The sequence below is a fragment of the Aquila chrysaetos genome, chromosome 8 (assembly GCF_900496995.4).
Source record: "Aquila chrysaetos chrysaetos chromosome 8, bAquChr1.4, whole genome shotgun sequence".
In the NCBI taxonomy this organism is placed as follows: Eukaryota; Metazoa; Chordata; class Aves; order Accipitriformes; family Accipitridae; genus Aquila; species Aquila chrysaetos.
Genome location: NC_044011.1, coordinates 253868 through 281826, shown reverse-complemented (window position 1 = coordinate 281826; position 27959 = coordinate 253868). Strand labels below are relative to the sequence as shown.

Below are 27959 nucleotides of genomic sequence, written 5' to 3'. Positions count from 1 at the left end.
TCCAGTCTAGTCACCTCCAAGGAAGAAGGGCAATGTCACTGGTGTCATTCCTACAGACAATTATCTAGCTGGAGCTAGTACCTTACCTGCTAGAAAGGACAACCTCTGTGTCAAGATCCGAGGGACAATTTCACAATGGCAGATGCAAAACAGTCTTGCTTGGCCTTTTACTCACATCTAACAGGCAGCATTTGGTCGTTCCCCCTCAGCTATCTTTTGAAATGTAGATTATAAAAAAAAAAAAAAAACAAAAAAAAACCCCACACACAAAAACCACAAAAAACCCCCCAAACAACCAATATGGACTCTAGAGATAAGAGGAGCATCAGTCTGAAGGTGAGGCTGTGTTGAGCAGCCTCAATAGTTATTAAATATTGTCACATAGAAGAAAACAGTAATGTATGTCAACTGAGCAAATCCTTCCAGCACTTACACTACCAGTAGCAATGCCTTGTTAGACTACATTTGTCTCCACTTGGCAAATGCAAGACACTTGATAACACATTTGCTTCTCAGGTTGATGGAAATTACAATTCTGATTCCAGCTCTGAAATTCTAATTTACATTTTTGACCTCCTCCAGTAAGTCTCCACTCCCTTCCTCATTCCAGGAGGCTGGACTTCAGATATTTTTTCACATACACCTCAATGCAGAGACTGAGTGACCGATTCACTTAAGAAGAGCTAAACAATTAAGTAAAATACTTGCCAAAATAATTTTATTTCCTTTGAGCATTCCAATATTTATAAACATACTTTCTATAACTTTCCAAGAAAACCTAGCAGCATCTGAGCACTGACCAATTCTCTGAACTTAGCTACAATTTTTTTTAAACAATAACTTTATGAAAACAGGTTCTCTTTCTGCTCTGAAAGTACAAAATTATTTATGAAGTTGAATTGCTTGGCAACAGAAACAAGCAACATATCTTCTTCCATAAAAAGCAATTTATTTTCTTTGCAGTCTCATTTTGCAGGCAGGGACTATTAGAAGCAGATTCTTATAGGGCTTATTATAGGTCACTGGGATACTAAAGTGCATCTGTTTTTTATATCTTCATAGGTGCCACATACACTTCTCAGAAATAAGACTGACACAACATTGGTATAGGCTTGTGGTTTTAAGGATTGGTTTACGTTGAGAATCAAGTGTTGGCTTTTCAGGGATTGTACTTGTGGATAATTTTCTTGGTTAGGGCAAGCTGGCATTTTGATATACAACAGGAGAGCTGCTTGTATAGTTTTCAACACAGCTATAATCCATGGCCTAAGATTAACCAGGCTGATGCATTAGTCATCACAAAATAATACTCCATTGTATTGGTATACACCCTTATTCAGGGTATGTATTTATGCAAAATGAAAATATGGAGGTTGCTCAGGAGTGCAAGTACATTTTTGATTCAAGCCCCGAGCCCAATATTACTCTTTTAAATGAATGTCTCCAAACTGTCAAGTATATAAACAGGAACTGGCTGCAATGGTAAATAATACATCACCATTTCTCTGAGGAGGCCATGTTCTACACTTTAACTTTTAAAATTTGTTTTACATTAATTTAAAGGACTATTTTGAAATTAGAAATGTTAATCTTTAAAGAACAGTGGGTAATTCCATCTTTATATGGTAATGTTGTTTAAGTAACTTTATTGTTAATAAAAATGTAGTTAGTTTACTCAGAACAAGAACACTACATGCACATAATCTCTGCATAAGTGACTTAAAATTCTTGGTCCTTAAAATAATTACTAAACCATAAGCACTGATGAGAATTTCTGAGCAATGGAAAAAGAACTGCAGATCACCCTTAGGACACAAGGTAAGCATCAAACTCCTGGCACTCATAGCAAGCAACACTGTCTAATACCCACTCTCGAGTCACCATGGTAACATTGCTCTGTTGCTGGATTGCTGTAAGACAAAGACACAAACGATAAAATTGTTATCAATAAGTCAAAGCAAGCTTAAGGTGAGCTTACTGATGTCTCTGAGATTAAGCTATTTGCTTTATCTTTGACATTTTAAAGGCCTTGATAAAAACCAAGAGTCTAAAAACAGCAGTGTGGCACTACTACTCCTTTTAACGATGCAGGTAATATTGCTGCTCCAAAAAGAATAGCTGTTTGGCAAATGGTCAGGCAGGAAGTTTTGAACACCATAGAATAAACACTAAAAGCAAAGAGTGCAGTCCTTGTTATCTTTTAATTTAGGACCTCGGTGACAGAGCCTCAGTTCCTGTCTGCTCAGGCATACTGAGTATGTGACAAGCAATGAGTCTCATTAAGAGAGAAGCAACAGAAAATTACTGAAGTGCTGCCAGACTGTTCTTCACCATTTCAGAATCTTTTTCTTTATTTTCTCATTTTCCCAGTGCCGTGGAAACTGCTGTTGTTTTTACACCATCCTCCTGCTCCATTTTTTTTGTTGAACTCCACTGTAGCCTAACTAGCTCCCATTCATCCCTTAACTCCCACTATCTCATTTAAAAGTACATTAGTCTGGAACACTTGCACCAAAGTCTTATGGTTTCTCTGGAGCATTTTGATTAAAAAAAAAAAAAAAAAAAAAAGGTAAAAAAAAATGGCAAAGCTGTATCAGTTTAGTGCTTTGTAGCTAGATATTCTTTCCAGACCAAGAAAATCTTGTCCCATCTGAGGCTTTCTCCTAGATCTTACTAGTCCTCCAAGGGCATGCTTTCCCACCTTTTAGAAACTATCTCCAATCAGAAAAGTTTCTGTAAAGCTGATGATATGCAGGACAACTGAGCCAAGAATAGGATTTGCATGCCAGACTACTTTTAAGACTCTATTGCTGATTTTTGAGATAATATACCTTGTCTATCCAGATTTCTCTTCCAAGACATACCTCCATTTCCACATGCAGTAGGATTTTATTTCAGTTCTTCTACAAACCTCCCTGATATTTAACTATTAAAAGGACTGAGGTGATAAAGACACTCAATGTGTACCATAAAACAGTCCATGACTGTGTGTTGTTTTACCTCTATAATCAGTGTTTTCCATCCAAGCATCTGGCTGCACAACCACAACAGCAGTAGAATTCTAGGATTTCAAGATAAGAAAATAAAAATACTACTGTTATCTGTCTGTCACTAAATCACTCACACCTACCTGCAGAGAGTGATAACTGGGCTAACTCTTCTTCAGTGCATCACTTCCGGGCGGACTTTAAGAAGTGGTAGTAGAGGGAGAAAGACATTAGCTCCTAAGATTTTTCTATGATCTCTCTCCAGGAATGCTGTGACTAAGTTAAGGCACTAAAGGCTTTTTGCACTGGCAAGTGAGGCTCGGTGCTGATTTCAAGAGAGATTATCTATCTGGCTTGCATAAAGTACTCTGATCAGTTTTCCACTAGAAATTAGCCTGTCTTCTAATACAGAGTGGCCAGAGCCTAGAACACAAGAACTGTTACCATGCAGTTTGGGATCATTACTGTGCAGACAGTTCTCTAACATACCTGTATGCATCAGTCTTTGACAAGCCCATGAAGGCCATATAATCTTTCAACATACTGTGTATCACATAACTATAGACCATTCACTATGTTAAGTGTAACATTCATTAACACTTACTGTTGTGTGTGTGAACAGATGAAGTTGCTTCACGACAGAGGCACCACAAAGCTCCACCATCCATTCTAGATGTTCTGAAGAAATCAGATAAACAGTCTGTTACTTCAATGTTTTATATCACATTGAAACTGATACTGTTCCCTAAGTCCTTATGTGTTTGTTCCAAGATATAAACTATCATAATTTGAAAGAAATGTAAGCCTTAGTAAAGAATAAGTCCTTTCACTTTCTAGCCTGCTGAGGAACATCAACTCACTCTCTTCCTTCACCCTCTAGTCAGGACTAAACAAAACAAAAAACCTCTGAAAAAGCAAAACACCACACACCCAAAACTTAAAGTCACTAACAATTTATTTCCTCTTATAAGCATGTAAGACATGAAATTAAAATTAAATATCAGAAGTTAGAACTGTGATTATCTCTCATTAACAAAAGTAACCAAAGTATTTAATTTTCACCAATTTGTTGAATTGATAGTGAAGTAGGTAAGTAAGTCTAAGAGCCATAAGTAAGTGTAAGAGCAATAATTGATGAGTCACTGCAGCAGGTGAAAGCACTGCATCCTCTGTAGTAATTATTGTAAATGTCAAGAGACATGAAGATATTTCACCGAGTCAAAAATAAAGTTATATCGGACAAATCAGAAAGTACCTGCTGTATAAGCCACAAAAATGGGAACAGAGGTACAAATATTTTAAGTAGAAAAACTGTAGCTTAAATTTTCAAAACATCTACCATACTTTAATCAATTTTAAACTAACAAAAAGAAGCTATCCTACCCAGCTCTTTCTTTGTATATAAACTTCTGGCTTTGTTGTGTGTTTCACTTTTAACATCTGCTGCTAGAGAGAGAAGATTACACTGAGGATGTGTCAACTGCTAGAAAAATGATACTTAGGAACTGTTTACTAAGACAGAAGAAAAAAAATGCTCAAATACAAGTGTTCAATAGCATCTAAAGCAATTACCAGACAGCATATTAATGCTTTTCCTTCACTGCTAGAGAATCAGAGATAAACTAGATAAAAGGCCTATTCTGAAATACAGAAAAATTGCCAGAGCAGTTCTCTGAGGATATCCAAATAGAACACCGCTTCCATTCTATCTAGAGATACAAATGGATAAAGTTCTTTACCTACACTATACCTCACGTAGGTATTTTGAAAGTTTCAGAGTAAAAGAGGTACAAGAGTATCCAAGAAGAGGTCAAATGTAAAACTCTGGTGAACACACACAATCCCCCTCCAAATATTTTTTTATGCTGAGAGTTCATTTAATTCCACTAAAATGACACACCTGTAGTCATATCAGTGAAAGGTCCATAGCAACAGATCTCAAAGTCTTTAAAGATCTGAAAAACAAGGAACATATTAACAGAGTATGTACAGTGTCTTTAAAGGACAATACTTAATATGCTGGTTTCATTGCACTTCTAAGACTGGTTATCAAGCTATCACTGTTTCACAAAGTATACCTGAAGCTCTTTGTAACCTACAAACAAAAGAATATCATAAAAAACCTGCAACCCTGTGCTATCCTATACCGATGTTATAAAAAGATAGCATTCACTGTAAGCATAGTAAGTCACTTGAGCATATCTGCTCCGCTGCTGACAGAGCTCACCTTTCATGTATAAAAATGCTTAATTTGTACAACTCTGTATATATAGAACAGCAGAGAAATTGGAAGAAGTTCCAGATGTTCAGCTAGCATAGCCACATATCTGAAACAGCCACAGCAGGACAGGATTTTCAGCCCTGATGTGCTCATACCTTTTCAGTCAGAGACTGCCTAGCTCTCTTAGGACCTTGGTGGTTTCTCCCATTGATTACATCTCCTCTAACTTCAAAGTTCTCCTGCAACATAACAATAACAAGCAATCAGAAGTTAGAGACTGAGAACGCTTTCCTGGTCAGATTCTGCACCAGAACAGGAAGAAGTTGTCAGATTTCAAAACTGGAAACCTTACAATTAAGTGTGTGCAGAAAATTAATTAAAAGACTTTTCAAGAAAAATGATGGAGAGCAATAATGAAACCCCTGCAGCATCAGATAATTTTTAAAGAAACAAATTATAGTCAGACTGTATAGTAATCTAGGAAACTGTATAAAAGAAGGGGCACAATCCAAGTCTGTAATTAACTTATCAGTAAAGTCTCATTTGATAGAAATTAATTATCAGTACATAACCTCTAGATCTTCAACATTTGTTTTATTTCAAGGCATTCACTTAGTATATAGATTAGTAACAAATACAGTGCTGCATTTGATAATTTCAGGCCTACATCTGACTCAAACTCCCCTTTCTCCAATACTTTATTGAAACCTCTCAAAACCTTCCATGCAGTCTAACCTGCTACAAGAGTATGAAGAACAGCTGCATATTTTCAGTTTACTTGAAAAAAAAATTTTGGTTTTCATTATAATTGCAGGTTCTTCTCCTTGCTTAAAGCAATGTGAGAGCGTATGACAATGTTAACAGCTGTCCCATATTCTAGCATTCCCAGTCAATTCTGTAGCAACTTCCCCCTTTCACCCCAAGCATGGGAGAGCCTTTAATAGCCCCAAAAAGGCCCTAGGAAGGGGTAAGACTTTTCTTCTTCACCCTTAGCTTGACAAAAGGGCATATGGATTTCATACCATGAAGTGGGCATTTCTGCTCATTAGATACATGAAACCCATACTGTGTCACTAATGTGACATTCTCCAAAAATCTGTACTAGAGAATGAAACTCCAACTACTACCCAGGAATACAAAAATCCACCTAAATCAGGGTCATATCAAATAAGCCATTTCTACTAGGAAAGGTAGTAAATGCTGGCACAAGTTTTCAGTAGTTGGCCATTCTAAAGTTTAAAAACAAAACAAAACTATGAATATAGCTATGTTCCAACGTTATTTCCATAAGCAAACAACAGATCTTTTCCTCTATGCTGTAATCCATCAATATCAGTAGGAACACTTATAAAAAAGTATGCCTATAACTTGTTCCAAAAAACAATAGGGACCCATCATATCTTCAATAACAATGAATACATATAGCCTAGGTGTGGCTTTTGGTCCTAGCATTTGGTAAAACTAGAATCCCAGTTTTCAGTGCCATATTTCCATATATTAAATGCTTAGATGATATCTGAGGTTACTAATAGGTCTATCGACATAACAGCACTGCTTACACATTTGACATTTCACTCTTAAGATAAAAAACCTACCTCATCCAGTATCCTTCCTTCTTTAAAGGACTGAATTACCCCTAAACAAAAAGATCAGAACAGGACAAGTCATTTTATCCAGCAAAATTGTTCTTCCGCTGCCAATAGTCTGACTTCATTGCTATATTAAATTGAAGGTATTTGTATTAAGGGAAACCGAATATGGTATGATGCCTGAAATAACTTAAAGAATTTTTTTTACCTTTTATAAATAATATTAATTTTGCACTAACTGATGCCATGCATCTCAGATTTAAATTAAGAAGGAGAACAGGTTTTTGTCAGGGTGGGGAACAATCCAATGTGGTTATTTGAAAGCAGGAAAAGTATTCAGAAGAGAAAGAAGCTTGATGTTGCTGTTTGTTGGGAATTTTAAAATTTATTTTAAAGTATTTAGAAGAAACTCTGCAAAACATCAGATGCCAAGACATGAAGAGATCCTTTTTTTTTTTTTTTTTTACTGAAACAAGTGAAGAGTACATTTGTGGTAGAAGGGCAGAAACCATTTAGCTCCAAAACAAGTTATACTTACACTGATAACTAACTACCCATTTTCTTCCTGCAATACCCAGAAAGTACTTCAGTGTCCGTTCACACACCAGCTCCTTATCTGCAGAGCAAACAAGAATAAGATCTCTTCCAGTTTTGCCACTAGTGAAAAAAACAGCTCAGGTTATCGGCAGCAAAAAACTTTTGCTTTTAGGTAACTGCAGCAGCAAAATATCAGACCATCTATAGAAAGGTTCTGAAATTCTAGTGTCCTGATTCTACTAAACTGAAGGAAATGAGCAGAAACTAATCACATGTACAGCTTCTGAACCCTTTTTTAGTTATTCAGTAAAGATAAGAGGCAAGAAAAAGCATGAATACTAGTCAAGACAGAGGACACTAGCAGTAGGATTCAGTGCCTAATGTTGGCATAAACTTTTAAATGACTAGCCATTTAAGATCATCTTCTACTCTACCAGAACAGGCATAACTTCAGAAGGCAGGTTGTCCTATCTGCATTTTGTATGAAGACAGAACAATCTACCTCTCCAAAAACATATGGCCATGGTGTCTATGCTACACTTCCTGAAGAAAAAGGCAAAAATTGAGTCCATAGATTTGGAGTAACAAGATTTTCTGGCTCCTTTTCTATCTTGGTTTTCAAAAGCAAGAAAGGCTTATGTGATAGATTGTATCCAAACATGAGCCAGCTAGAAGTGCTTCCATGAAGCAAAATGCAAACATAGTATATAGCATAGCCACACCCAGATTTGGCTCAAAATACTTTGCTTTTTAAGAAAATGTTGGTTAAAAAGCTAGGTGGTGGGTTCAGTAGAGAGCCTAAACATAACATATGCCTAGACACAGCAATATAATAACTTAATTTTACTGATGAATGTTACACTTTTCTGAAGTCAATATAATGCCATCTGTTTCAGAATACATTTGTCAAATTTGAAACTGTAGTATTGTATTGAATTTTCTATAAAGTTCCTTCAAGCTTTTAATAATGGGATTCCTGAGCTCTACCAAAGAGCAAAGCCTAATTTAAAGTACCTTAACTAAGCACGCAAATAATAGTTACGATGAAATGGTAGGGCTGCTTTGCTCCTATGGAAGCATGCCTTCACTATCAACTACCATCAGTTATACATACAGTTGTGTCCCACTTCCAGTTTTCTATTAAAGACAAGTTTCTTTCAAAAATTTAAAATGAAACAGCACTTATAATCCCCGCAAGGAATCAGGAAACCAAAACAGCATCTTATTTCCAGAATGTCTGTATCCCATTTCTTTAGGGATCATCATGCTTTCTTTTTGGTTGGTTCTGAACTACTTCATGTTAATGTGCTGTAAACACCTCAAAATTGTGACCAAACAGCTGGAGGAAAAAAAAAATTAAGTAACATTAAATTCAAATCACACAACGAAACAAAACATACCCTCACTCTGATTCTGTGAAATAGAGTAAGATTCCCAAGTTTAAACTAAAAAATTATGATAGAGAAGAAAACAATTAATACCTTCTCCTCAAACTTATCAAAATTTATTGCTGAACTGTCTGCTTGTTGGTTAGCCTAGAGTTAAAATTCTATACAGTGTGTAAATATAGCATTTGTTCACATAGCTCCCCACAAACCTGTTTTCATTATGACATGGGTTGTTCCTTCAGTAATGTGATTAGATAAAGTGCTCCGAGTTTTTCTCACAAACTTCTGGACCATCAACTGAAAAGTAGTTAAGAAAATTAACAGCTAGGAGATTAAAAAACCCCAACAACTCCAATTTATAGGAGTATAACATAAGATAGTTACTTCAAAGTAATGGTTTTATTTGTTTTGCCACACAGAATATACATTTCCTTAAAAGTTAATAATTTTGGCACTATTCAACAGGCTAAAGTAAACAAGAGCTCTTGGTCAGTAGTTTATAAACCAAAAGCCATATCATCCTGGAAATGGATCGTAGAAACAGGCTTATTAGCAATTCAGAATTCATTAATTACAGACATCCTCACTATGGGTCAGAATTTGGGTAAAGCAGCAGCATCTGAGAACATTAAGGGAACCAACCAACCAAACAGCCCCCACCCCTCCAAGCCCCAAGGCTTTCTAGAAGTAAAGTCCTCTTGCTTTGGAATAATGTGTTTTTCCCCTAGACAGTAGGCAGTCATTTAAAAAGTTCAAACTTCACTAAGCTTTAGTGCTGTTTACAGGCAGCATTCTTCATATCTTCAGGAGTGAAAAAGTTTGACTTGAGTTGCTTTATTACTAATCTGCCATTCCTGTGAGATTGGTTTCCATCACACTTAGATCCCTCTATGTTGAGGACTATAGTGGTAATCAGAACAATTAACAAGTGATCTCTAAAATTTCTGATATATACTTACATGTTCACTTTGATTTAGACCTGAAGCCACAACAGACATTTCTTTCCTGTTAGTCACAACTGGACTTGTAGCATTTTCTTTCCCAGCTGCATTATGCAGAACAGATGTAGGAAAACACACACTCCTCTTCGATTTACATTCTTGAGCACAGCTATTATTAGCGTTCTGAACTACAGCAGAACTATTTGTGGCTTCTGCAGTTTGAGGGTTAAGAAGCCTTACTGAAGAGGAAGCGTTATTTGGACTCCTGGTCACATTTCCAGAGAGATTTGGTATGACAGATGCACTGTTTAGCCTGGTCCCAGATTTCTGTTCATCTCTGTTTTCTGAAGGAAAAGAGAAATTACTCCTTGAAACAATTTCATCCTTCTTGTAGTCATGGTGGAAGACTGTTTCTCTACCTTTTAAGTTTAAATGCTGCAGTCACTTCCTCTCCTTATTTGTTTATTACTTTGCCTCTATCATTACTTTTTCATGATCTATAGCTGAGACACTAGAATACCTGTGAAAATTTTAGTAGCGTATCTGTCAGGAAGTACCAGTTTATATGTAAGACAGGTAATAACTCCCATTACTGTCAAAATGTTGTCCAACTCCATCCTGATGGGCAGCTATACGTTGGGCTACCAAACAAAACCAACCAAACAAGAAGTAACATCTTTTTAAATTGACCAGGAATATGTAAATTAAAATCATTATTTACAAGAAAGAGTTGTATCTTGCTGGTATGTAAAAACATGAAAAAAGCAGAAATCAAAATATGTTGGATCCCTCTTAGATGTTACCTGCTTCAAGCTGACACTGACTATATTTTTGTACTGCTTCCTGCACAGGTTTTGTCTTTTCTGAAGGAGCTTTGTTCTTCAGAATACTGTCACACTGAAGGGCTTTCTCCAAATCTGGTCTCTTTAACAAACAGGATTTAGAAGATGGAAGCAACAATTCTGGAGACCTTGAGAGAGGGAAATCGGTTTTAATACCTTTCTTACTCTTCTAAGTATCAGAACCATGTAGCAATAGCTAAGCTATCGTAACTGCTCAAAAGCTGAGAGGTGTTTATTTCAAGACTTCTTCTTTTTTTTTTTCTTTTTTTTTTTTTTTAATACAAGATTAGAAATAAAAGTAAAAAAAAAAACAACAAAACCAAACCAAATTTACCTTTCTTCTTCTAACTCCTTGATTTTACTGTTGAGAGAATCACTTGGCATAATATGGAAATCATTGGCTGAAAATCCCTTTGAACTGCTGCATTTACGATTTTCAAAATTTCCTTCTGAGGTTGACTCTGCCCCTTCAATAAAGAAAAGTAATTCTTAAACAAGCAAAATAAAAGCAACTGTTCTTAATTGATTCTTCTGGTAAGAAGTCAAGCATACTCCAAAATCTCAATCCAGATACACTTTAGAGAGGTAAGTGTCCCAAAACAGAAATCTACACAAAATAGTAAGCCATCTGAAACATGGCTAACAACTACATTTTATTTCACATATTAAATCATCCACAAAACTAACACGTCAGCTGTGTATTAGGTGGAAAAAGTAGGATGTAAAATGGGCTGAAGGCAAATTTACACTATTTAGTGCAATTTGTTTATGAATCCCTTCAACACATTACCATATCTCTGTTCACAAGCAGTAGAGAAGCATTTATTTGATAGCTAGATGCTTGTAATTTTTAATCAAACCATCAATAACTCTAATCAGTTTAAGTTTTTATGAGTCAGAAATCCATATTCTAGCATAACAACGTAAACATGCATTGTATTAATGAAATTATTTTAAGTAGTTTTCCCATCTGAAGGAAACTAATCATTGATTTGCTGACTTAATCTTCAAGCCGTCTGTTTGTAGTTAATCTTATGAATTTGGCCTACTATGCTTAGAAATGTCACATTTCAAAGCCTTCTCTATGAAATATTCTCAAACTGTAGTAAGGTTGAATGCCATGCAATTCAACCAGCTTTGTTAACTAAGCATGGATTGTAACCAGTCTCTTGGTATTAAGTATACTGTTAATGTTTTAATGGCTCAAGGTGTCCAAAAGATGAGATAGAGGGAAGGCTGAAAACGCAGTGCAGCTGTTAAATGAGTAACACAAAATCAGAAGAGGATCACAGTGAGTTTCTTCAACAACAAATGGCCCTACTTTCCTGTCAGGAATCCAGGTATCAAAGCAGCAGCCACAGCACGGAAAGATGCTGTTACATCAGACTTTTGAATCAATTGAACAAACCACGGTGTACCTTTTAAAGGCTCAACCTCTTCACTTTTCCTGTCTTACCTCTCTTTTCTCCATGAAGGAGCTTCCTGATGCAGACTACACTCTTGACAACAAAAACTAACACACAAGCAGAAGACCTATTGGTATAGCTGCACCATATTGGCTGACAATTCCACATTTTTTGTACCTTTTTTAAGATAGAGGTTAATCTAAAGGTCCATACCTCACACTGTACAATGCCATCATTCAGGAGTTTTAAAAGCAATCTACAGATCATTTTGTGATATTTGACTAGCACCCACAGCAGTGATGAAAGCCTTTGAATTTAGACAGAAAAGACTCCACAGTGAAAACCATACCCAGTAAAGGCATGATAAGACACTGGATAACTTTGAATTTCAGGATGTTAAGTTATTCTAGCTGCCCTCAGAAAATAAAGATAACTGACTGAAGTAAGACGACAGAATTAGAAATAAATTTTTAGCAGCAAGTAGGATAATAAACCACTGGTACAATTTACCTAAGAGTTCAGTAAGCATTACATCTTTGGATGTAATCAGCATTGGGTGCCTTTCTAGAACACTGAGAAGTTCAAGAATGAACATCTGGACTTACTGTAGGCTTTGTTCAAAGAATGCTCTATGCTCTGTTGCAGACAGGTTGTCAGAACAGTAATCTCAGCATCTGCCTTGCCTTAAAGAAAAACCTTAAATAAAGCCCTCTCACTATTACTTACATAGCAGGCAGCAACTCACTTTATCACTTTCATCACTGCTGTGGGTGCTAGTCAAATATCACAAAGTGATCTGTAGATTGCTTTTAAAACTCCTGAATGATGGCATTGTACAGTGTGAGGTATGGACCTTTAGATTAACCTTTATTTTATACAATAAGCCTTTGGCGATTACTAAAGTATTCTTCACCATTTATTTATTGCCTTGTGCACTTTCCAGCTAGGAACTCTACATTCACGTCCCACTCAGGGGATTTACACACCACTATAGGTATTCTCCTCTTCTTTGCCCATCAGCACCCTGACCTATACTGTATTACTTTTGACAGCCAATACATACCTAACCTAATTTCTGTCTTGTTCCTTGATATGCTAAAGGACAATTTCTACCACAGTAATAGAGGCCAAGTCCTTTTGGGCATTCAGCCACTCTCCCAGTCCCTTACCCATTCCAGTGAAAGAAAACAAGAGTACAACTAGAACTGACAGAACAGCAACATGGATTAGTACTGCCAAGCCACAAGGCCTACTCACACCATTTATACAATCACATCATGTAATCTCACACAGATATGTAACAGGAGTTTTTGAGACTAAGTGTAGTAGCTAAGTTATAAATAAAACATGTATATCTCACTGAACAGCTGAATTTAGGTAAAATTCTGCTAAAGTATCAATTTTAAATTAACACTATAATTTGTGGTAGAGGGAAAAAGGACTAGTAATAGTCACACAACTGTTCCTAAGAAAGCTGGGAAAGGTTTTCATTACTATTTACCTCTTTCTTGTCTCATTTGTTCCATTTCGAGTGTTCCTTCATTACTGGAACGTGGCAGTTCCCTATAGATAGGTAAAAATGCACAGTCCTGACTTCCATGCTGCTTTAGCACTGCTTCAAGTACAGCCATTTCTTGCTGAAGTTTTTTTAGGTTATTTTGCATAGCATTCTTCTGCTGCAAAGGATACACAGTTGTGCCAACATTAGCAAACTCAGTTTTAAACAGTAAGATAAATTTCTTTAACAAACGCTTGAAAATTAGAGAGCGCAAAATTATTTTGAATTAGTTTTTTACCATGTGTTCAAAAGGTGACTGTGGTGCTTTTACTGTTAACAAATGATGCACACACACTATGTTAAAAGCAAAAAAACCCAAAACAACTGCACAGTCATTTTGCTGTTCAAATTATTTCAGTTTAGATGGCTCACCAGAGTTTAATCAGTCAGGGAAAAAAAAAAAAAAAAAAAACAAACAAAAACCCCTAACTTCTGCACAGATTTCCTTAAAAGTAATTTTGTCAGAACTGCGTTAGTTTGCATTAGCCACTTAATTTAAAATTTAATAATGAACATCAGGTATTGAGTCTCTGCACTTTCCACCATTACTGAAAGCCCCAAAGACTTTTTAAAAGGAATAAAATATTTCATCCTACTCTTCCTTACTTTCCCTCTCAAAAATTACAATACCCTCTATTAAAAACATGCCATATACACCTCCTTGTAAGAAGAGCTCAGGGCTTCAAAGGATCCTTTTAAAAACCAAAAGCCTTCACCATACAGGATAAAGCAGTCTTCACAGCACTGAATACTACATTTGTAGCTCTAGCACTGGCACCATGTGGAACTTCCTTGTTACTGAATCAATTAAAAAAACCCAACCAAACAGAAAACCCCCACCACACAACAAACCAAAGAACTCCCCACCAATCCATACTGCCACTATTCCATTCAACCCAGGTATACCCTAGAATCTCTATCAGTGAAGCTACATCAGGGTGCAATGTCCTGCCAGTTGACCACATTTCAGTCTTGACATACATTAAAACCCATAGGGCTGTTAATCCTGAAGAGAGAGATTTGGCATAAGACCTACCTTGAAGTTACAGAGGACACCCTGCCCCCCAAACAAAACAAACCCCAAAACCCCCAACTGAAAACCCCCCACGCCAATCACCCAATACATAGTCAGGCCATTAAGCAGTAATCAGAAAAATAGTAGAGAAAACGTACTGTGCTAGACATACCTTTCATTGGACACTGCCTGTTGGGTGTTGTATCTATAATATTCTAATATGGAATGATTTGATTTCATCTTTCTGCTTAGAAGGCAAGTCTCCATGCTTCTAAATATCATAATATAGCAATCCTAACCACCAATCATTATAAATTCCTATCAATAAAGCTTTTAAATACAGGAAGCTGAGGCTTCCAGCATTGGTCAAGTGTGGAGATTTGTTAACTAGCGTCTTCCACAGTTAAGCACTGCAATCAACACCACATAACAAGTTATGGCCATTAGAATGTGATGTTACCATGGAAAACAAAGTTGGACAAATAATGGCATAGAAGCAGTTCTACAATTCTTCATTAATTATGCTCTTAGAAGTAATCCAGTGACACAAAGAATTATGATTAAAGCAGTTTCCCACTACACTGACTTCACAGCTTTCACGTACTTGCTTACATCCTAGAATGCAGCTAATTTTAGAATTTAGTGCATAAACTCACTCACCTGTGTAGTAAGGATTTCACCCTGAGAGAATGGTCCACATGAATCTTCTACATTACTTGTTTCACTGTCATATCCAGATGCTTCACCTTGAAGGTGGAAGAAAACCTGAGTTAGTTAAAAAAACCAAACCAAACAAAACCAAAGATCATCCATAATCTCTTACCACACAGACCTTTCAGTCAACTGTTAACTATAATGGCGACAAGTTTTGAAAACACGTAAGTCAGAAGCACAGATCTACTTTAAGTGAACATTTTGAAGAATACCCTGTCACACATATGGCAAAGTAAATAGAACTCAAAGTGTTTCAATAGTGATGAAAGAGTCCTAAATATTTATGAAAGCCATAAAAAGGTCAAAATAAGCACTACAGAATTCTACATCCAATTGTAACAAACATTTAATCTGGGGAAAGAGCTTAGGTAGGCTTTATGAAATTTTGCTGATAAATGCAAGTATCACATTGCAGTAAGAAAGCTAGCATTTCACTCAAAAATTAATTCCCATCAGACAGACTCAGTCTTGCCTCTAGTGCCCAGTCTATTCATTTTTGCCCTGAACAGAGAATACTGGAAGAACTTAATTTTCAGGAAATAAACCACGGAGGGTTTTTGTTTGATTGTTTAGAGCCGATACATTGTTTTAAAAGACCAAACACCACCTAAATACAGAACAAAGTTCCCATGCAAACACCAAAAACCTAGGTGGAATGACATTACAAACACAGCTGCAGAGATAAAAATCTTGGTTTGTACCTAGGTTTGCTCCCATGTTTGGGTCTTCTTGGCATTCATCTTTGAAGTTAGTTTTGTTTATCTTCAGCCCTCCATTACAACTCTGAAAAGCTTCTTTACTCTCATTCACATTGCTCACTTGTTTGGATGTATGAACTTGTATTAAAGGTTTCTTCAGCTCTTGTGCTCCATCAACTGATTCTTCAGACACGTTGGACTGGGAAGAAAATAAGTTGACTGAGCATTCTGACTCCTGGCTTGGTGAAACACACCTATTACTTAGGGCGGCTTCAGGCATTTTCTGCATATTATTGTCATCATGACTTCCATTGTGAGGCAATGTGATGGGACTTACTGAAGACTCTACCACAGATGTCACTTGCTTACTGATCTGCAAAGGTGTGCTTACTGATTTGCCAAATATTAATGTCTGAAAACATGGGAAATCTTCATCCTCACTAGATTCTTCATCTGAAGATTGCAGTTTCTGCGCTCTTCTTCGAGGTCTTTGAATACATTGAGATCTTGGCTCAGAACTAACATTTCTGTTGTGTAGTTCTTTTACCAACACATTGTCACTTCTTTTTACAAACACAGCAGATCTCTCTCTTCTATCAGTTTCAGAAAAGCTGCTGTTCTCTTCAATATCATCATCAAAGCACAGTAAGCCATCAGGGGTTTCAGACAAACCTGTAAAATCACTATTCCCTTTAAGAGGTTCTTCTAGAGCCTCTGTAACTAAACACTCAGGCATCACTGTGCTAGTGGTTTGGGTTGCTTGTTCTTCATTCCCCTTTACTTGTTTTCTTTCTCTTTTGCTACCTTTTGTCCCAATGACTTCACAGCTGAATTCAGCAGGCCTTTGCTGACAAGTTGCAGGACAAATCATTGACCTGGACTGAAGATGTAGCACTGGTCCTTTTCCATCAACAACTTTGGCCTTTCCTGCTTGATTGCTTTCTGAACTGAAGCATATTTCATCGACTGTGTTTAAATCAGTTCTTCTGAAAATGTGCTCTTCTGTATTATCCTGATTACTTTGGCTTCTATTACTTTTGATTGGATTCTGTCTCAACTCATCTTCTATCCCTGTGTCAGTTGACAGTGTCTTTTCATTTCCCTGCTCTCCTTTTTGCGATCTGTTTTTGTCTTCGGTCCTAGCAGTATCCATTCTTAATAGTGTCAGATTCCCTTGATTTGCAACCTGTGAAACATCATCTTTATGTTCCCCTGTCTGCATACATTCAGTGTTGCCGACAAAGCAAGTCACAGGACTATCACAAGCAGATTCATAGGTCTTAAGCTTCTCTTTCTCACAAACCCTACTCAAGCTTTCAGCAGTTGTTTTCTCTTCTTGCAAGTTTTCTGTTTTTAAATATTTTCTACGCTTATTTTCTACCTGATCAGCACATGATCTCTTTAAAGTTTCAGAAGCAGCATCTTCTACTGCACACGCCTTCATCGAAATAGGATAAAGGCTAAATGATACGCGTTTTGAATGCCTAAATATATTTCGCAGATACTGTGTGTCTAACTCACTATCTTCAGCTTCCTTAGTCAATTCTGAAACATTTTTAGCCATTGGCAACTTTTCAGTTCTAAAGTTCCCTGGAACGTTTTGGTTATCATGTGCACTATCCCTGGGAAACCTAGTACATGATTCAGTCATCTTTTCAGTCAGGTGGGAAGCAGTTTGCACAACAGCCATTGAAGGAGACTGCAGGAGGAAAGGGCTACCTAGTATTTCACCTTCTTGAGAAACTGCATCAGGTGCAAAGGAACTACGGTTTGAATGCTGACATGAAGATGTAGGATTGAAGAGACTTCTTCCAGTTTCTGCAGTGTCAGATGAATTCTTTAGACTAATCTGTATTTCATTTGCTTCCAGATCACCACCCTTCAGATTAGCGAGTGGCTTGTAACTCAACGTATCCTGGGGCTCACACAAGTCTTGGCATTCCGAAGTGTGAACTAACACATTCCTTTGGACTCCAAAGAAAGACCCTTCATGGTCACTGTCATACTTTCTTGCTCCCTTAATTACTACTCCTTTTCCTGTTTCTTTTGTCATTTCTTCAGAAAGTAATTGAAGCCTCCTGCTGCGCCTGACTTGTCTTTGCTCAGAATCAACTCTCCTTGGTTCTTCACTGCTTGGATAGCTATCAATCTGTGGCTCAGCTGGATCAGGGGGAACGGAGTTTCTATCCACTAACTGTAGAGTACACATGGTTCTAGTAGAACGCCTGCACCTTTTTGCTGCAGAACTTCTTTTTTTAGTGCTTTTCTGATCACAGTTATTCCATTCTAGCTCCCCATCACTGTGCTTGCCAGTCACCTTTTCAATAGCTTTCTTCCATACAGATCCTCCTCCTTCCTCAAGTTCTGTGAGTGTATTATCCTCTCTATTCTCAGAGAGGTGATTCTCATTAACAGCAGAACTTTCATCACATCTTTTCTTTTCAGTGTCTCCAAGGCACCAGTTAACACTTTGAGGGCACCCATTTGCCTCTTCTATATCTTTTTTCTTTATGAAATCCTCAGGTTGCAGGACATGGACAGTCTTCCTTTTTCGTTTTAGTCCATCTTTGCTGGAATTATTCAAGCACTTCTCATCAGCAGCCATATCTTCCTTTTTTGTAATAGGTAAAATGTCTCTCAAGCTAACAGGGGGATTTGACTTCCTCTCTCTCTTGTATGTTTTCCCAAATATTTTGTCTTTGATGCTATCTGCTGTTTGTTTTGACCATCTCTGGTTTCCTTCAACCACTGCAATTTCCATGGAATCTACCATAGGGTCAGTCTTTTCTGAAATACAGGAATCTTTATCTGATAAATATTTATCTCCTTCACCTGAAATATCAGTTGCTCCAGCAGAATCATCCTGTGAAGAATTGGAAGACAGAATGTCATTGCTTTTTGAAAACCATTCATTGACTTTCTGAATGCTTCGCTTCAGTCTCTTCCTAGAGACTTGATTCAGGGTAGAACAGTGAAGTGTCCCTGGCTGAAGCAGTTTCTCCAGAGGAAGTTCTTTTTCATGGAAAGAATCATTCTCAGGTTCGTACATTTCCACAGCTTCCACACTTTGTACAACAATACCTATTCCCTTGCTTTTATCCAACCTGCTCTCTGAGCTATCTTTTAAGTCAAACTCTTTGTTTTTACTATTGCACTGAGTTTGCTCTGGATCCATTTCTTCTGTGTTCTTAAAGAAAGATGTGTCCCCATTCCTTAAGGGACTGGCATTACCTATTCTGTCAGACTGCTCTGTGAGTAGGTCTACAGCAAGAACACTTAAAGGAGAACTCTGGTATTCAGTCGTATTCACTTGGCCAGGTTTGGCATATTCAGTGATGCTGCGAGTGCTTTTCTTGCTCAAGCCTTCTTTCGAGAAATCGCTTTCACCTGAAGATTTATAGGTATTATAAATTATTGAGCCCTATTTTACATGCACAAGAACAATGACAAGCTTCACGGCTACTTTGTTTTAAAAGAACTGTTCTTATTTCCCCCCCCCAAACAGAATATTACACTGCACAAATATCCCTCTAGAGAAAGATCAAATTACATATGACATACGTTCATCCAACTTCTTACATGAATTACCAGACAGTGCTCTCAACTTGTATTAAAAAGGATAATATGGCTTATGTAGAATAGAATAAGTTTTGCACGTTGATAAAGTTACTTTTTTCCCTTCTGTTCCTGTGCACAGAATACCTACATTTTAAATAGTCTACAGATACAGTCTTGTATTATACTGTCACTAGCTGTAGGCATCAACAAAACTACAACATACGAGACTGCAAGTATACATAGTTAATCATGTCAAATCAAATTGTTAACTTGTTGTCTTTCTTTCAAGCTTAATTGTTTTTGTCACCAAAATAACAAACACACCTATGACATTTGGTAGAATTATTTCTTTACCAGCCAGCTTGTCAGGCTGTGTATTACAAGAACATTCGTTCCCCTTCTCAGCACTCTTAAGTTCTTCTGGCTTTTCTTGAGATGAAATCTGAAGTGCTTCTTTGTCTTCTAACCTGTTGGGAAGGGAAATCTACTTTCATTACAGAGAAAACCACAACAGACATAATAGAAGATGATACTTCATTTTCCCTTTTTGCTCTCTGAAATAGTTTTTGGAGCAGTCAGGCTGCATGATTGGCACTCACAACTAGATCCCTTTAGAGTTTCAGGCCATTCCTTTAAAAGATCCCCTCCCACATTCCTGAATTTAACATTTACTTTCTAAAGCATAGTAGATGCTTTTCTCTTTAAGATCTAATGTCTGTGTAAGCAACAAAACATTTAGAAAACAGCTTTAAAGCATATTATATGACAAACTGATGGGAGTCAGCTACCCATTCTACCCTGATGCCCTCGAAGTTGAAAATCACTTGTCAGCTTGAAGAATTCTATCAGTCCTATGCTAAGAAACTAAAACATAGGAATGAGAATACTGAACTATTGTCTTTAGAAAATATGAATTCCTTAATCACCTTTACTTACCCTGTATTGCTTGCCTGTTTAAAAAGCTCTTCAGATGAATCAGAGCCTAAAGACAAATCAGCTGTTACTCTGGTTGAAATGATTCAGAGAAAGATGACTTGCCAGATTCAGTGTTTATTATCACAGAAGCATGCATGCTTAGTTCTTTCTAGAGGTAGATGCTTTCAACTTTTATCAGATGAAATCAAGTTCAGTTGTGCAGTATTTTACCTAATTGTAAGGATTTATATATATAAATATCTACGTGGCTCCAGCATAAAATTCTGTTTAAATACAGTGACTGGTAACAGAGAGCTACTAAGAGTTAATTAACTAAGACTTAGTTTCCAATTTCTAAATCTATACATAAAACAGCTGCTAGTATTTAGAATTTTGAACTGGAAGTCAGAGCAATATATTTGAATATCTGTCTCAGTTCCTTTCATTGATCTTGGAAGAAGCAGTAAGGGGAAAAAAAAAGGCAACGAACACTATCTGTTAAAAGAAGCAATTCCTTCCTTGAAGGAACAGGGAGAAAATAAACTATGCACAGCATCTATCTTGTTTCTTGCAGCAGTCAGCAGCAGATAATAAGGAAGTTCTGAAAAGCTAAGATAGACAGAAATGAAATATTCTTTTCTCAATTAGAATTCATTCGTATCTCTGGTTATTAGCTAGACCCTCAAGCACTGGTAACAAGGCTTAATATTCTTTAGAAAACAGTAGTTATCATTAGTTACAACAACTATAACTTTTTTTCACACCTGTAAGAATCTTCTCTTCTTTGGATCTTGTACACTGAGCCTTAAATGTTTACTACAGCAGCGTTACTTTCTACAATATAATAAATTATGTAAAAAACCCTTTGATTTACCAACTTGGAATTGTCCATCATTTGTCCCTTTGTTCTTATTTTGGGTGTTAAGGAGAAATTAGTGTTTATAAAGACTTTGAACTTCATCAACCTTCATTACTTCGCAAGCATTATATGTAAGCTCAACTAGCACGGGCAACAGATCTTACCAAACTCTATATAAATCCCTTTTTCAGAGTCACATTTCTGGGTTTTGTTTCTTAGGGGACACCTTTTGACCCTGGTATCTGCAAGCTGTGTATCCACTTTAGCTTCCTGCTGACAGGAAAATAGAAAGGAATAGTTATTTATAACAGTAGGCTATTTCAAAAAAATAAATAGTAATTATTTGAACTACAGCAGGGTGGGCTGATACATATGAACTAAGTATTTAAATTGGCAGCCTCTATACAAAAAACCAATACATGTAATTTATCATACTGATATCAGTAATGGAATGTGTTAATAGAAACAATTATCATGCATTTAACAGCTCAAATCTTTAACGGTTTCATCTTACTTAAATTTCTATTCAGCATCAAGCAGATGAGACAAGAAACAACATACCATGAACAATCTCATACTCACAGCAATCACCTTAAGTTTGGTAATGTCTTAAGAATTCTTAAAACAGATTTATGGTCTTACCACTATAAAAGTAAGAAGCCTACCAATAGTTAGACAGCCTCATTAAACAAGCAGTACAAAAAAGCTTTCAATCCTAGTTTCAGTAACATAATATATTATAGCAATATCATCTTTAAGTTCAGGTCATTTTACACAAACAACTTTTTAAAGTAGGTTAGGAAGACAAAAATATTTAGATGTCCTTGTCTGGAATAATATTCAAGTCAAACAGTGATCTGAAAGAAAACCAAAATCTCCTCTTCCATTCATTTATGTATATGCATGTATACACATTTCAAATAAAACACTAAACTATCCACAAAAACAAATTGGGGGAAAAAACAATACCAAGGTGCAGTTTTCTTGTCCATTTTCTTTAGCACTTTTTCTCCTGTTTCTGAAGCCCTTACTTTGGATGACAGAACTTTCTTTACACAGGAACTCAGCAGCAGTAGCTTCTGTGGATGTTTTAGGAAAGTGATGACTGTTTAAAACTGAAAAATGTCAACAGGAAATAAAAGCAAAAACATTTTCTTACACTGAGCATGACAACAGGTATTATATAATAATATAATAGCCTTGCATAGACCCTATGCAACTGGCATATCCATCTAAAATACAATTATTGAAAAAAGAAATCCGATTGGATTATTAGTCTGATTGTTCTTTGAGTACTTTTCAAGTATTAAGTAAAATCTTGATCTTGCCAACTAATTTTCCCAACCAATTTTGCTTATATAGATAATCTAGCAAGAACAGGATCTAATACTAGTGATTTTAAAATGACTGCACAAGTTGAAAAGAATTTGAAAAGGAAGTCTAGTTTTTTATAGCATAATGTACTAAGAAAAAAAAACAAACCAAAATGCACAAACCACCACCCACCCACAACATCTTGTTTCCCAAAATATAAAACAAGCATTTGCCTGACTCGCCAATACCCTTTACAAGACACTGAGTACTAGTAAGGATAAATTTGGATTCCAAAAGGATATACCTGAATGGGACAAGTTAACATACACTGTTACAGAACTTGCTAATTCAGGCTCTTAGACTAAGAAGTTAAAGCTGCAAGGTTGGGCATAATCAAGAGCAGGGCTTTGCCACACAGTTATAGATTAAATATTATTTGGTACACATTCAGCTGTATTTCAGGAACTGAAAATAAGATTGGCTGGAGTCATCAAATGCACAGTAAAAACCCTTAAGACTGTTCAAGAGGTTATCGTAGGAAAACCTTGGGAACTTAATGGAACTTATGCTTCTACATTCAAGAAAAAATTTTTTATAATTCTTCCCATATTGAGTACTGCACAGTAAATGAGATACCCTGCAAATAATTATGATACAAATGCCAAAATCTTATTTAAAAAACCCTGGGGGTATACATTCACAACACTTACACTTTACTCCAGTGTCAAGCTCAAACGCATGGATAGTTTCCAACAATCCCTCAATTAGTTGCTTAAATCTGGAATTTTCTTTCAGACTTCTGAAATAACATCACCACATGAGTTGTTTTAAGACAAATGTATGGGTCAACTATTAATAATTCTCCTAGAATTTAGGCTGAACAAATAAAGGAGAAGAACTCCAAAGCGGAAGATGAGACAATGAGAAATTGTTGCCAAGGAATAACACCACAATTCCCCCAAACAACCATTACTACAGGAATTAAAACTTCCACAAAGTGAAAATTTAATATTTTTCCCTACATAGGTTTAGCACAGAGAAACTAGTGTAATGATTGAACAATAATACAGTCTGTACTTGATAGCACAAACATTTGCTAAGAATGGTGTCTTCACCTGCAATCACTTGAAAAAAATTAATATTGAGGTAAGGCACTAAAGAGTTACTGCTTTAGAAACTGACAGTTTACTTAATAACCACCTTTTCCTGTTTATTTCTGTTTTCTGCTAAGACATTTTTAAGACAATGATTAGCTTTTCCTTAAGAGTTCAAATGTCTCATCCTCAAGTCCACTTGCAAAGATGCATTACCTCTTGGTAACTTCAGTCTTACATAGAGGACACTGTATCACCCCTTTTTTCTTTTTGCTGAGAAGTTTGAACATGCAGAACCTAGGAAAAAAGAATAATTACGACTGTAACAAAAGGGAAGATTTTATTTTCTTTAAAATCGAGCCTAAGCGTGCACCACTTAGTAGAAATCCTTCATTATCAAGCTGAATGCCTGTATTCTTGTTCTGGTGTTACAATGAATTAATCAATCCCCTTCGACACATCTGTGAAATTGCATTTATTTCTTATTCAGAATTGATTTTCCCCCTAAAATAGCTACACATTAAGTTATCAAAACAGAGTATACATCATTAGCACTAAAGAAAACAAGTATACATGGAGAATAAGAACAGATTGACTAAGCATTGCAATTACAAGTTTTCAAACCTACCTGCAGAATATATGATCACATTTTGTTGAAACCGGCTCTTCTACCACATCCAAGCTACAAAAAGAAAAATGAAGGAAAACAAGAACACAGAAGTTACATATAAAATGGGAACAACAAAATAAGATTCAGAAATAGTCACATCTCTGAACTTAAAAAAAAAAAATCTTGGTCAGGAAGAGGAGGACACATTTGACAATTTTTCATGTGAGAACCAGGTACAGTAACAAATACTGTCATTATGTGATATATACATATCTACTAGCTCTTCACAATCTTTGTCTGCCTCTGGCAAAAAGACAGCATTTTTTGGAAATGCCAGTTCAGCAGAGCAGGAAACTTGGGTGTTAGAACACCAATGTCTTCTTTTTCAACGCTGACCTCCTGTGACAAGAATAAAGGACAGTGTAGTTCTGTTGGGTTCAGGAGCCCACTGGACTCTTATTATGTTTGTATAAACCAAATGCACAGATGTGTCAACACGAATAAATACTTAAGTTATTTCTTTCCCCCCCTGGTTTTCTATTCTAAACCCATTCCTGTCTAGCAGTGTGAAAATTAACATTTAACTTGATACTAGGGCTTTCAGAAAACCTCCAACCAATTCACTTGTTCAACTTACCTTAAAAATAATCTACCTTGAACACATACTAAAACCAACCAAACAAAAAATCATTTCAAAAAATACTGCTCTAATTTAGGCATACATTTTGTTACAAACCCTAGTTACGTAGGAAAGGTTTCATGAGTTTCATAGACTGTGTATGTATATAAGGAAGACTCCCCATGACTGTGTTCTGTCTAGAACCTAGTAGTATGTAAAAAAGTTTATATAAGAATTCCAATTAAACAACATAACTTGCATGAAAACAGCCAAACGAAATATAACGCTATTACTGCGGAACAGTCTAACTTGTGCCTATAGCAAAATATACACCAAGAGCCAAAAGCAGCCTCGGCATTACTTTTGCATGCATTATTCATTCCCCAATATCATTCATTCATATTTTGGAATGTTTTAACATTTTGATTTGCCATAATACAAAAGTAATATTATACCTTTATGCCTTAGTGTCACATATGGAAATAAAGTGAGACAGGCCCAACCTCACCATATTCACAGCCTTCTGCCCAGTTAATATTTACGAACAAAACTGCTAGGTGCATTAAAATCCTGGTTTTGAACTGCCATTCACAATGTGTCTTGCTATTTAACCTAAACAGTACACACTTCCATGATCTTTAATCCACACATACGAAAAAAGTAGACATTAAAAAAAAAAATCTCCATTCCATGTTGAAGTCAGCTTCCTCCCATCAATCAGCTGCACCAGACTGTGTAAAATTACTTTCTGAGATATTTCATTATTCCATCACATTCCACATGCAATAAAGAACAGCAGATATAGGAAACAGTTTCTGTTCTAGCTCTTTTAACATTGTTTGTTAAGCCAGTGAATAACCAAGCTAACCATCCAATGGTGATACCTCAGTAAAAAGCATGCTGCCTCTTCAGAAAAGTTTGGATGCAAGTTTTCTGCATAGTGATACAGACATTCTATGCTTTCTGCTCTGTGCCTTTGTAATAGATGTTATTACCAACACAGAAATTATTTTGGTTTTCCAATGACAGTAAAGTAAAATCTTTTCAAATGGATTTGAAATTTAAGGATTTAAAAACATTTGCCACCACAGACAAAATAAACTTCAGCAGTTTGGTTCAATGGAAACAAAAGTCTTTCAAAGGCTCATCAGACATTCTAGGTATGTAGGCTTTAACTAGAATCTATGCTATTCCAGCATTTGTTTGTATTAAAGAACTACAGACCTCAGTTACCTTTTAGAGACAAAGGACAAAGATCCAAGCTGCTTTACAAACAATACTCTAATCCAGTCAGCTACATTTTTTTCCTAACTGGATAGAGGACTGACACATTTAGGTTGTAATAGAAAAGCAAAATTTACTAGAACATAAGAGCAAAATACAGGTTCTGTCTTGCACTTCCTCACTTGAGCCTTACAAAAAATCAGCATACTTAGCCTTAAAACAGAATTCTTTTTGCTTTCTGATAACCCATAGAACTGACAAAGCATTTGAAAAAAAAGAAAAAAAAAGAAAAAAAAAGAGAGAGAGAAAAACAAAAAGACTCATTAACTATACTAATACAGAGTTCACATTATTCTCCTGGCATACCATATTGGGCACTCCAAGTTCTTCTGCATAGCTGAAAGCACATTTTGTACATCTCCAATAGCAATCACTGAGAAGGCCATCCTTCATATCCAAAAATACTCTACAGAAAAAAAAAAAAGTAATCAGCTTTGTTTCTGATCTGTTGCATCTCATAACCATGTTTTCTCCTGTATGGCTTTTCTGGAGCATGCTGAACATCGAATACTTAGCTGCTATTTCTTGAGTGAGGCTTTACAGCATTGGAGTTCTTACTCTGAATGTTTACAGTTAAAATCTGTCAAGTCTCTCATAGTCAAAGAGGCAAACTGAAAGGGTTTACAGAAGTAACATTCAGCAGAAACTCAGCAAGGGCACACACAAGCATAACAGCAAAAAAGAAGGGAGCTTCCTAGGTGGAAAGCATGTAAAGGAGACAGCAGACCTGCTTATGCAAAGGACCCTGGGAACTGCCTACACCAACTGGCACAGGCAAGACCCTACTGCTGTCCCACAAACGGGGCTCGTTTACCCAGTGTGCAAGCCAGTAACACACAAAGTCGAGGTATTTTCAAATTAACTTAATTGAGGTGCATGAATGGGTGCCTGTCTCAAGACAGCACACCCTTGTCTCAAAAATTCTCACATTTATACACTTAACTAATACATATTCATTGTTATTTTCTTCAATGATTGGTTCTTTCTTCTTCATCCCTCATGTAAATTAGTGCACAGACTTTTTCCTTCATTGTCTTCTTTTGAGTAGGTGGTCAATGAGTCGGTGGTCGGTTGTGATCTCCCCCTGTAGGGATTACCTTTTACCTACTTCTTCCCTAATCTTGGCAGTTCCAAGCATTTCTTCAAGGTTTATTGACCAGACCACAATCCATTACCTCCTCTGACATAAACATAAAGCTGCATCATCTAGTAGTTAGTTCCTAAACCCCAAATCACGTCTAGTTATTGTTTCCCTATTTTAAATATTAACTGATGGGGGCTGTACACAGGACTTTAGCAGCTCCCTAGTTATTTCAATCACATTATACATATTAATTGATAACACCGCGGCAAGTACCGCAAATCCTGAAAGCAAAGAGAAACCGCTTGACCTTTACGCGGCGGCAGCTCGGGAGCAGGGACGGGCCCTGCAGCAAGGCCTATCAGCATGCCGAAGCGAAGCGGCCCAGCACGCAGCTCACCGCGCTCCAGCTGCCCAGCCCCCACCATCCCGCCACTGCAGGGAGAGCCAGTCGCCGCTGCTGCGGCCCACCGGGACGCTACCGAAGCAAAGACAAAGACAGAGGCAAAGGCAAATCGCGGCCGCCCGGCCCAGAGCCACTCACCCGCCCTCAGGTGCCGCCCTGCCGCATCGCATTTCGCGCCCTTTCCGCCACGCCGGGACACAGCGCACCTGAGCAGCCAATCCTACACCTCGGCCACAGCACATGGGCCGAGACGCGTCCTCTTATTAGCTCCTTCCAGTCGCGTGCCGCTCCCGGTCCTGCCACGGCGGGGCGGTGCAGGAAAG

At 36.9% G+C, this 27959-nt stretch overlaps 1 protein-coding gene across 4 annotated transcripts; it reads right to left on the bottom strand.

Moving 5' to 3' along the window:
- Positions 1 to 701: 701 nt before the first annotated feature.
- On the bottom strand, positions 702 to 27901 carry BRCA1 (BRCA1 DNA repair associated). Of its 4 annotated transcripts, none has more exons than XM_030023142.2 (23): positions 27775 to 27901; positions 26456 to 26555; positions 24265 to 24318; positions 23853 to 23933; positions 23253 to 23341; positions 22198 to 22343; positions 21393 to 21501; positions 20391 to 20436; positions 19779 to 19921; positions 15900 to 19283; positions 15145 to 15230; positions 13413 to 13587; positions 10840 to 10972; positions 10467 to 10633; positions 9682 to 10007; positions 8932 to 9019; positions 7336 to 7413; positions 6804 to 6844; positions 5364 to 5447; positions 4888 to 4942; positions 3592 to 3665; positions 3001 to 3061; positions 702 to 1910 (listed from the first exon to the last, which is right to left on the bottom strand). In XM_030023142.2, the coding sequence occupies exons 2-23, from the start codon at positions 26533 to 26535 to the stop codon at positions 1807 to 1809; spliced, it is 5604 nt and encodes a 1867-aa protein (XP_029879002.1). In that variant the 5' UTR covers positions 26536 to 26555; positions 27775 to 27901; the 3' UTR covers positions 702 to 1806. The 4 variants fall into 4 exon arrangements, with proteins under 4 accessions (XP_029879002.1, XP_029879003.1, XP_029879004.1 ...); XM_030023143.2 differs by having other exon boundaries at positions 21393 to 21498; XM_030023144.2 differs by lacking the exon at positions 15900 to 19283.
- Between the last annotated feature and the right edge of the window lie 58 nt (positions 27902 to 27959).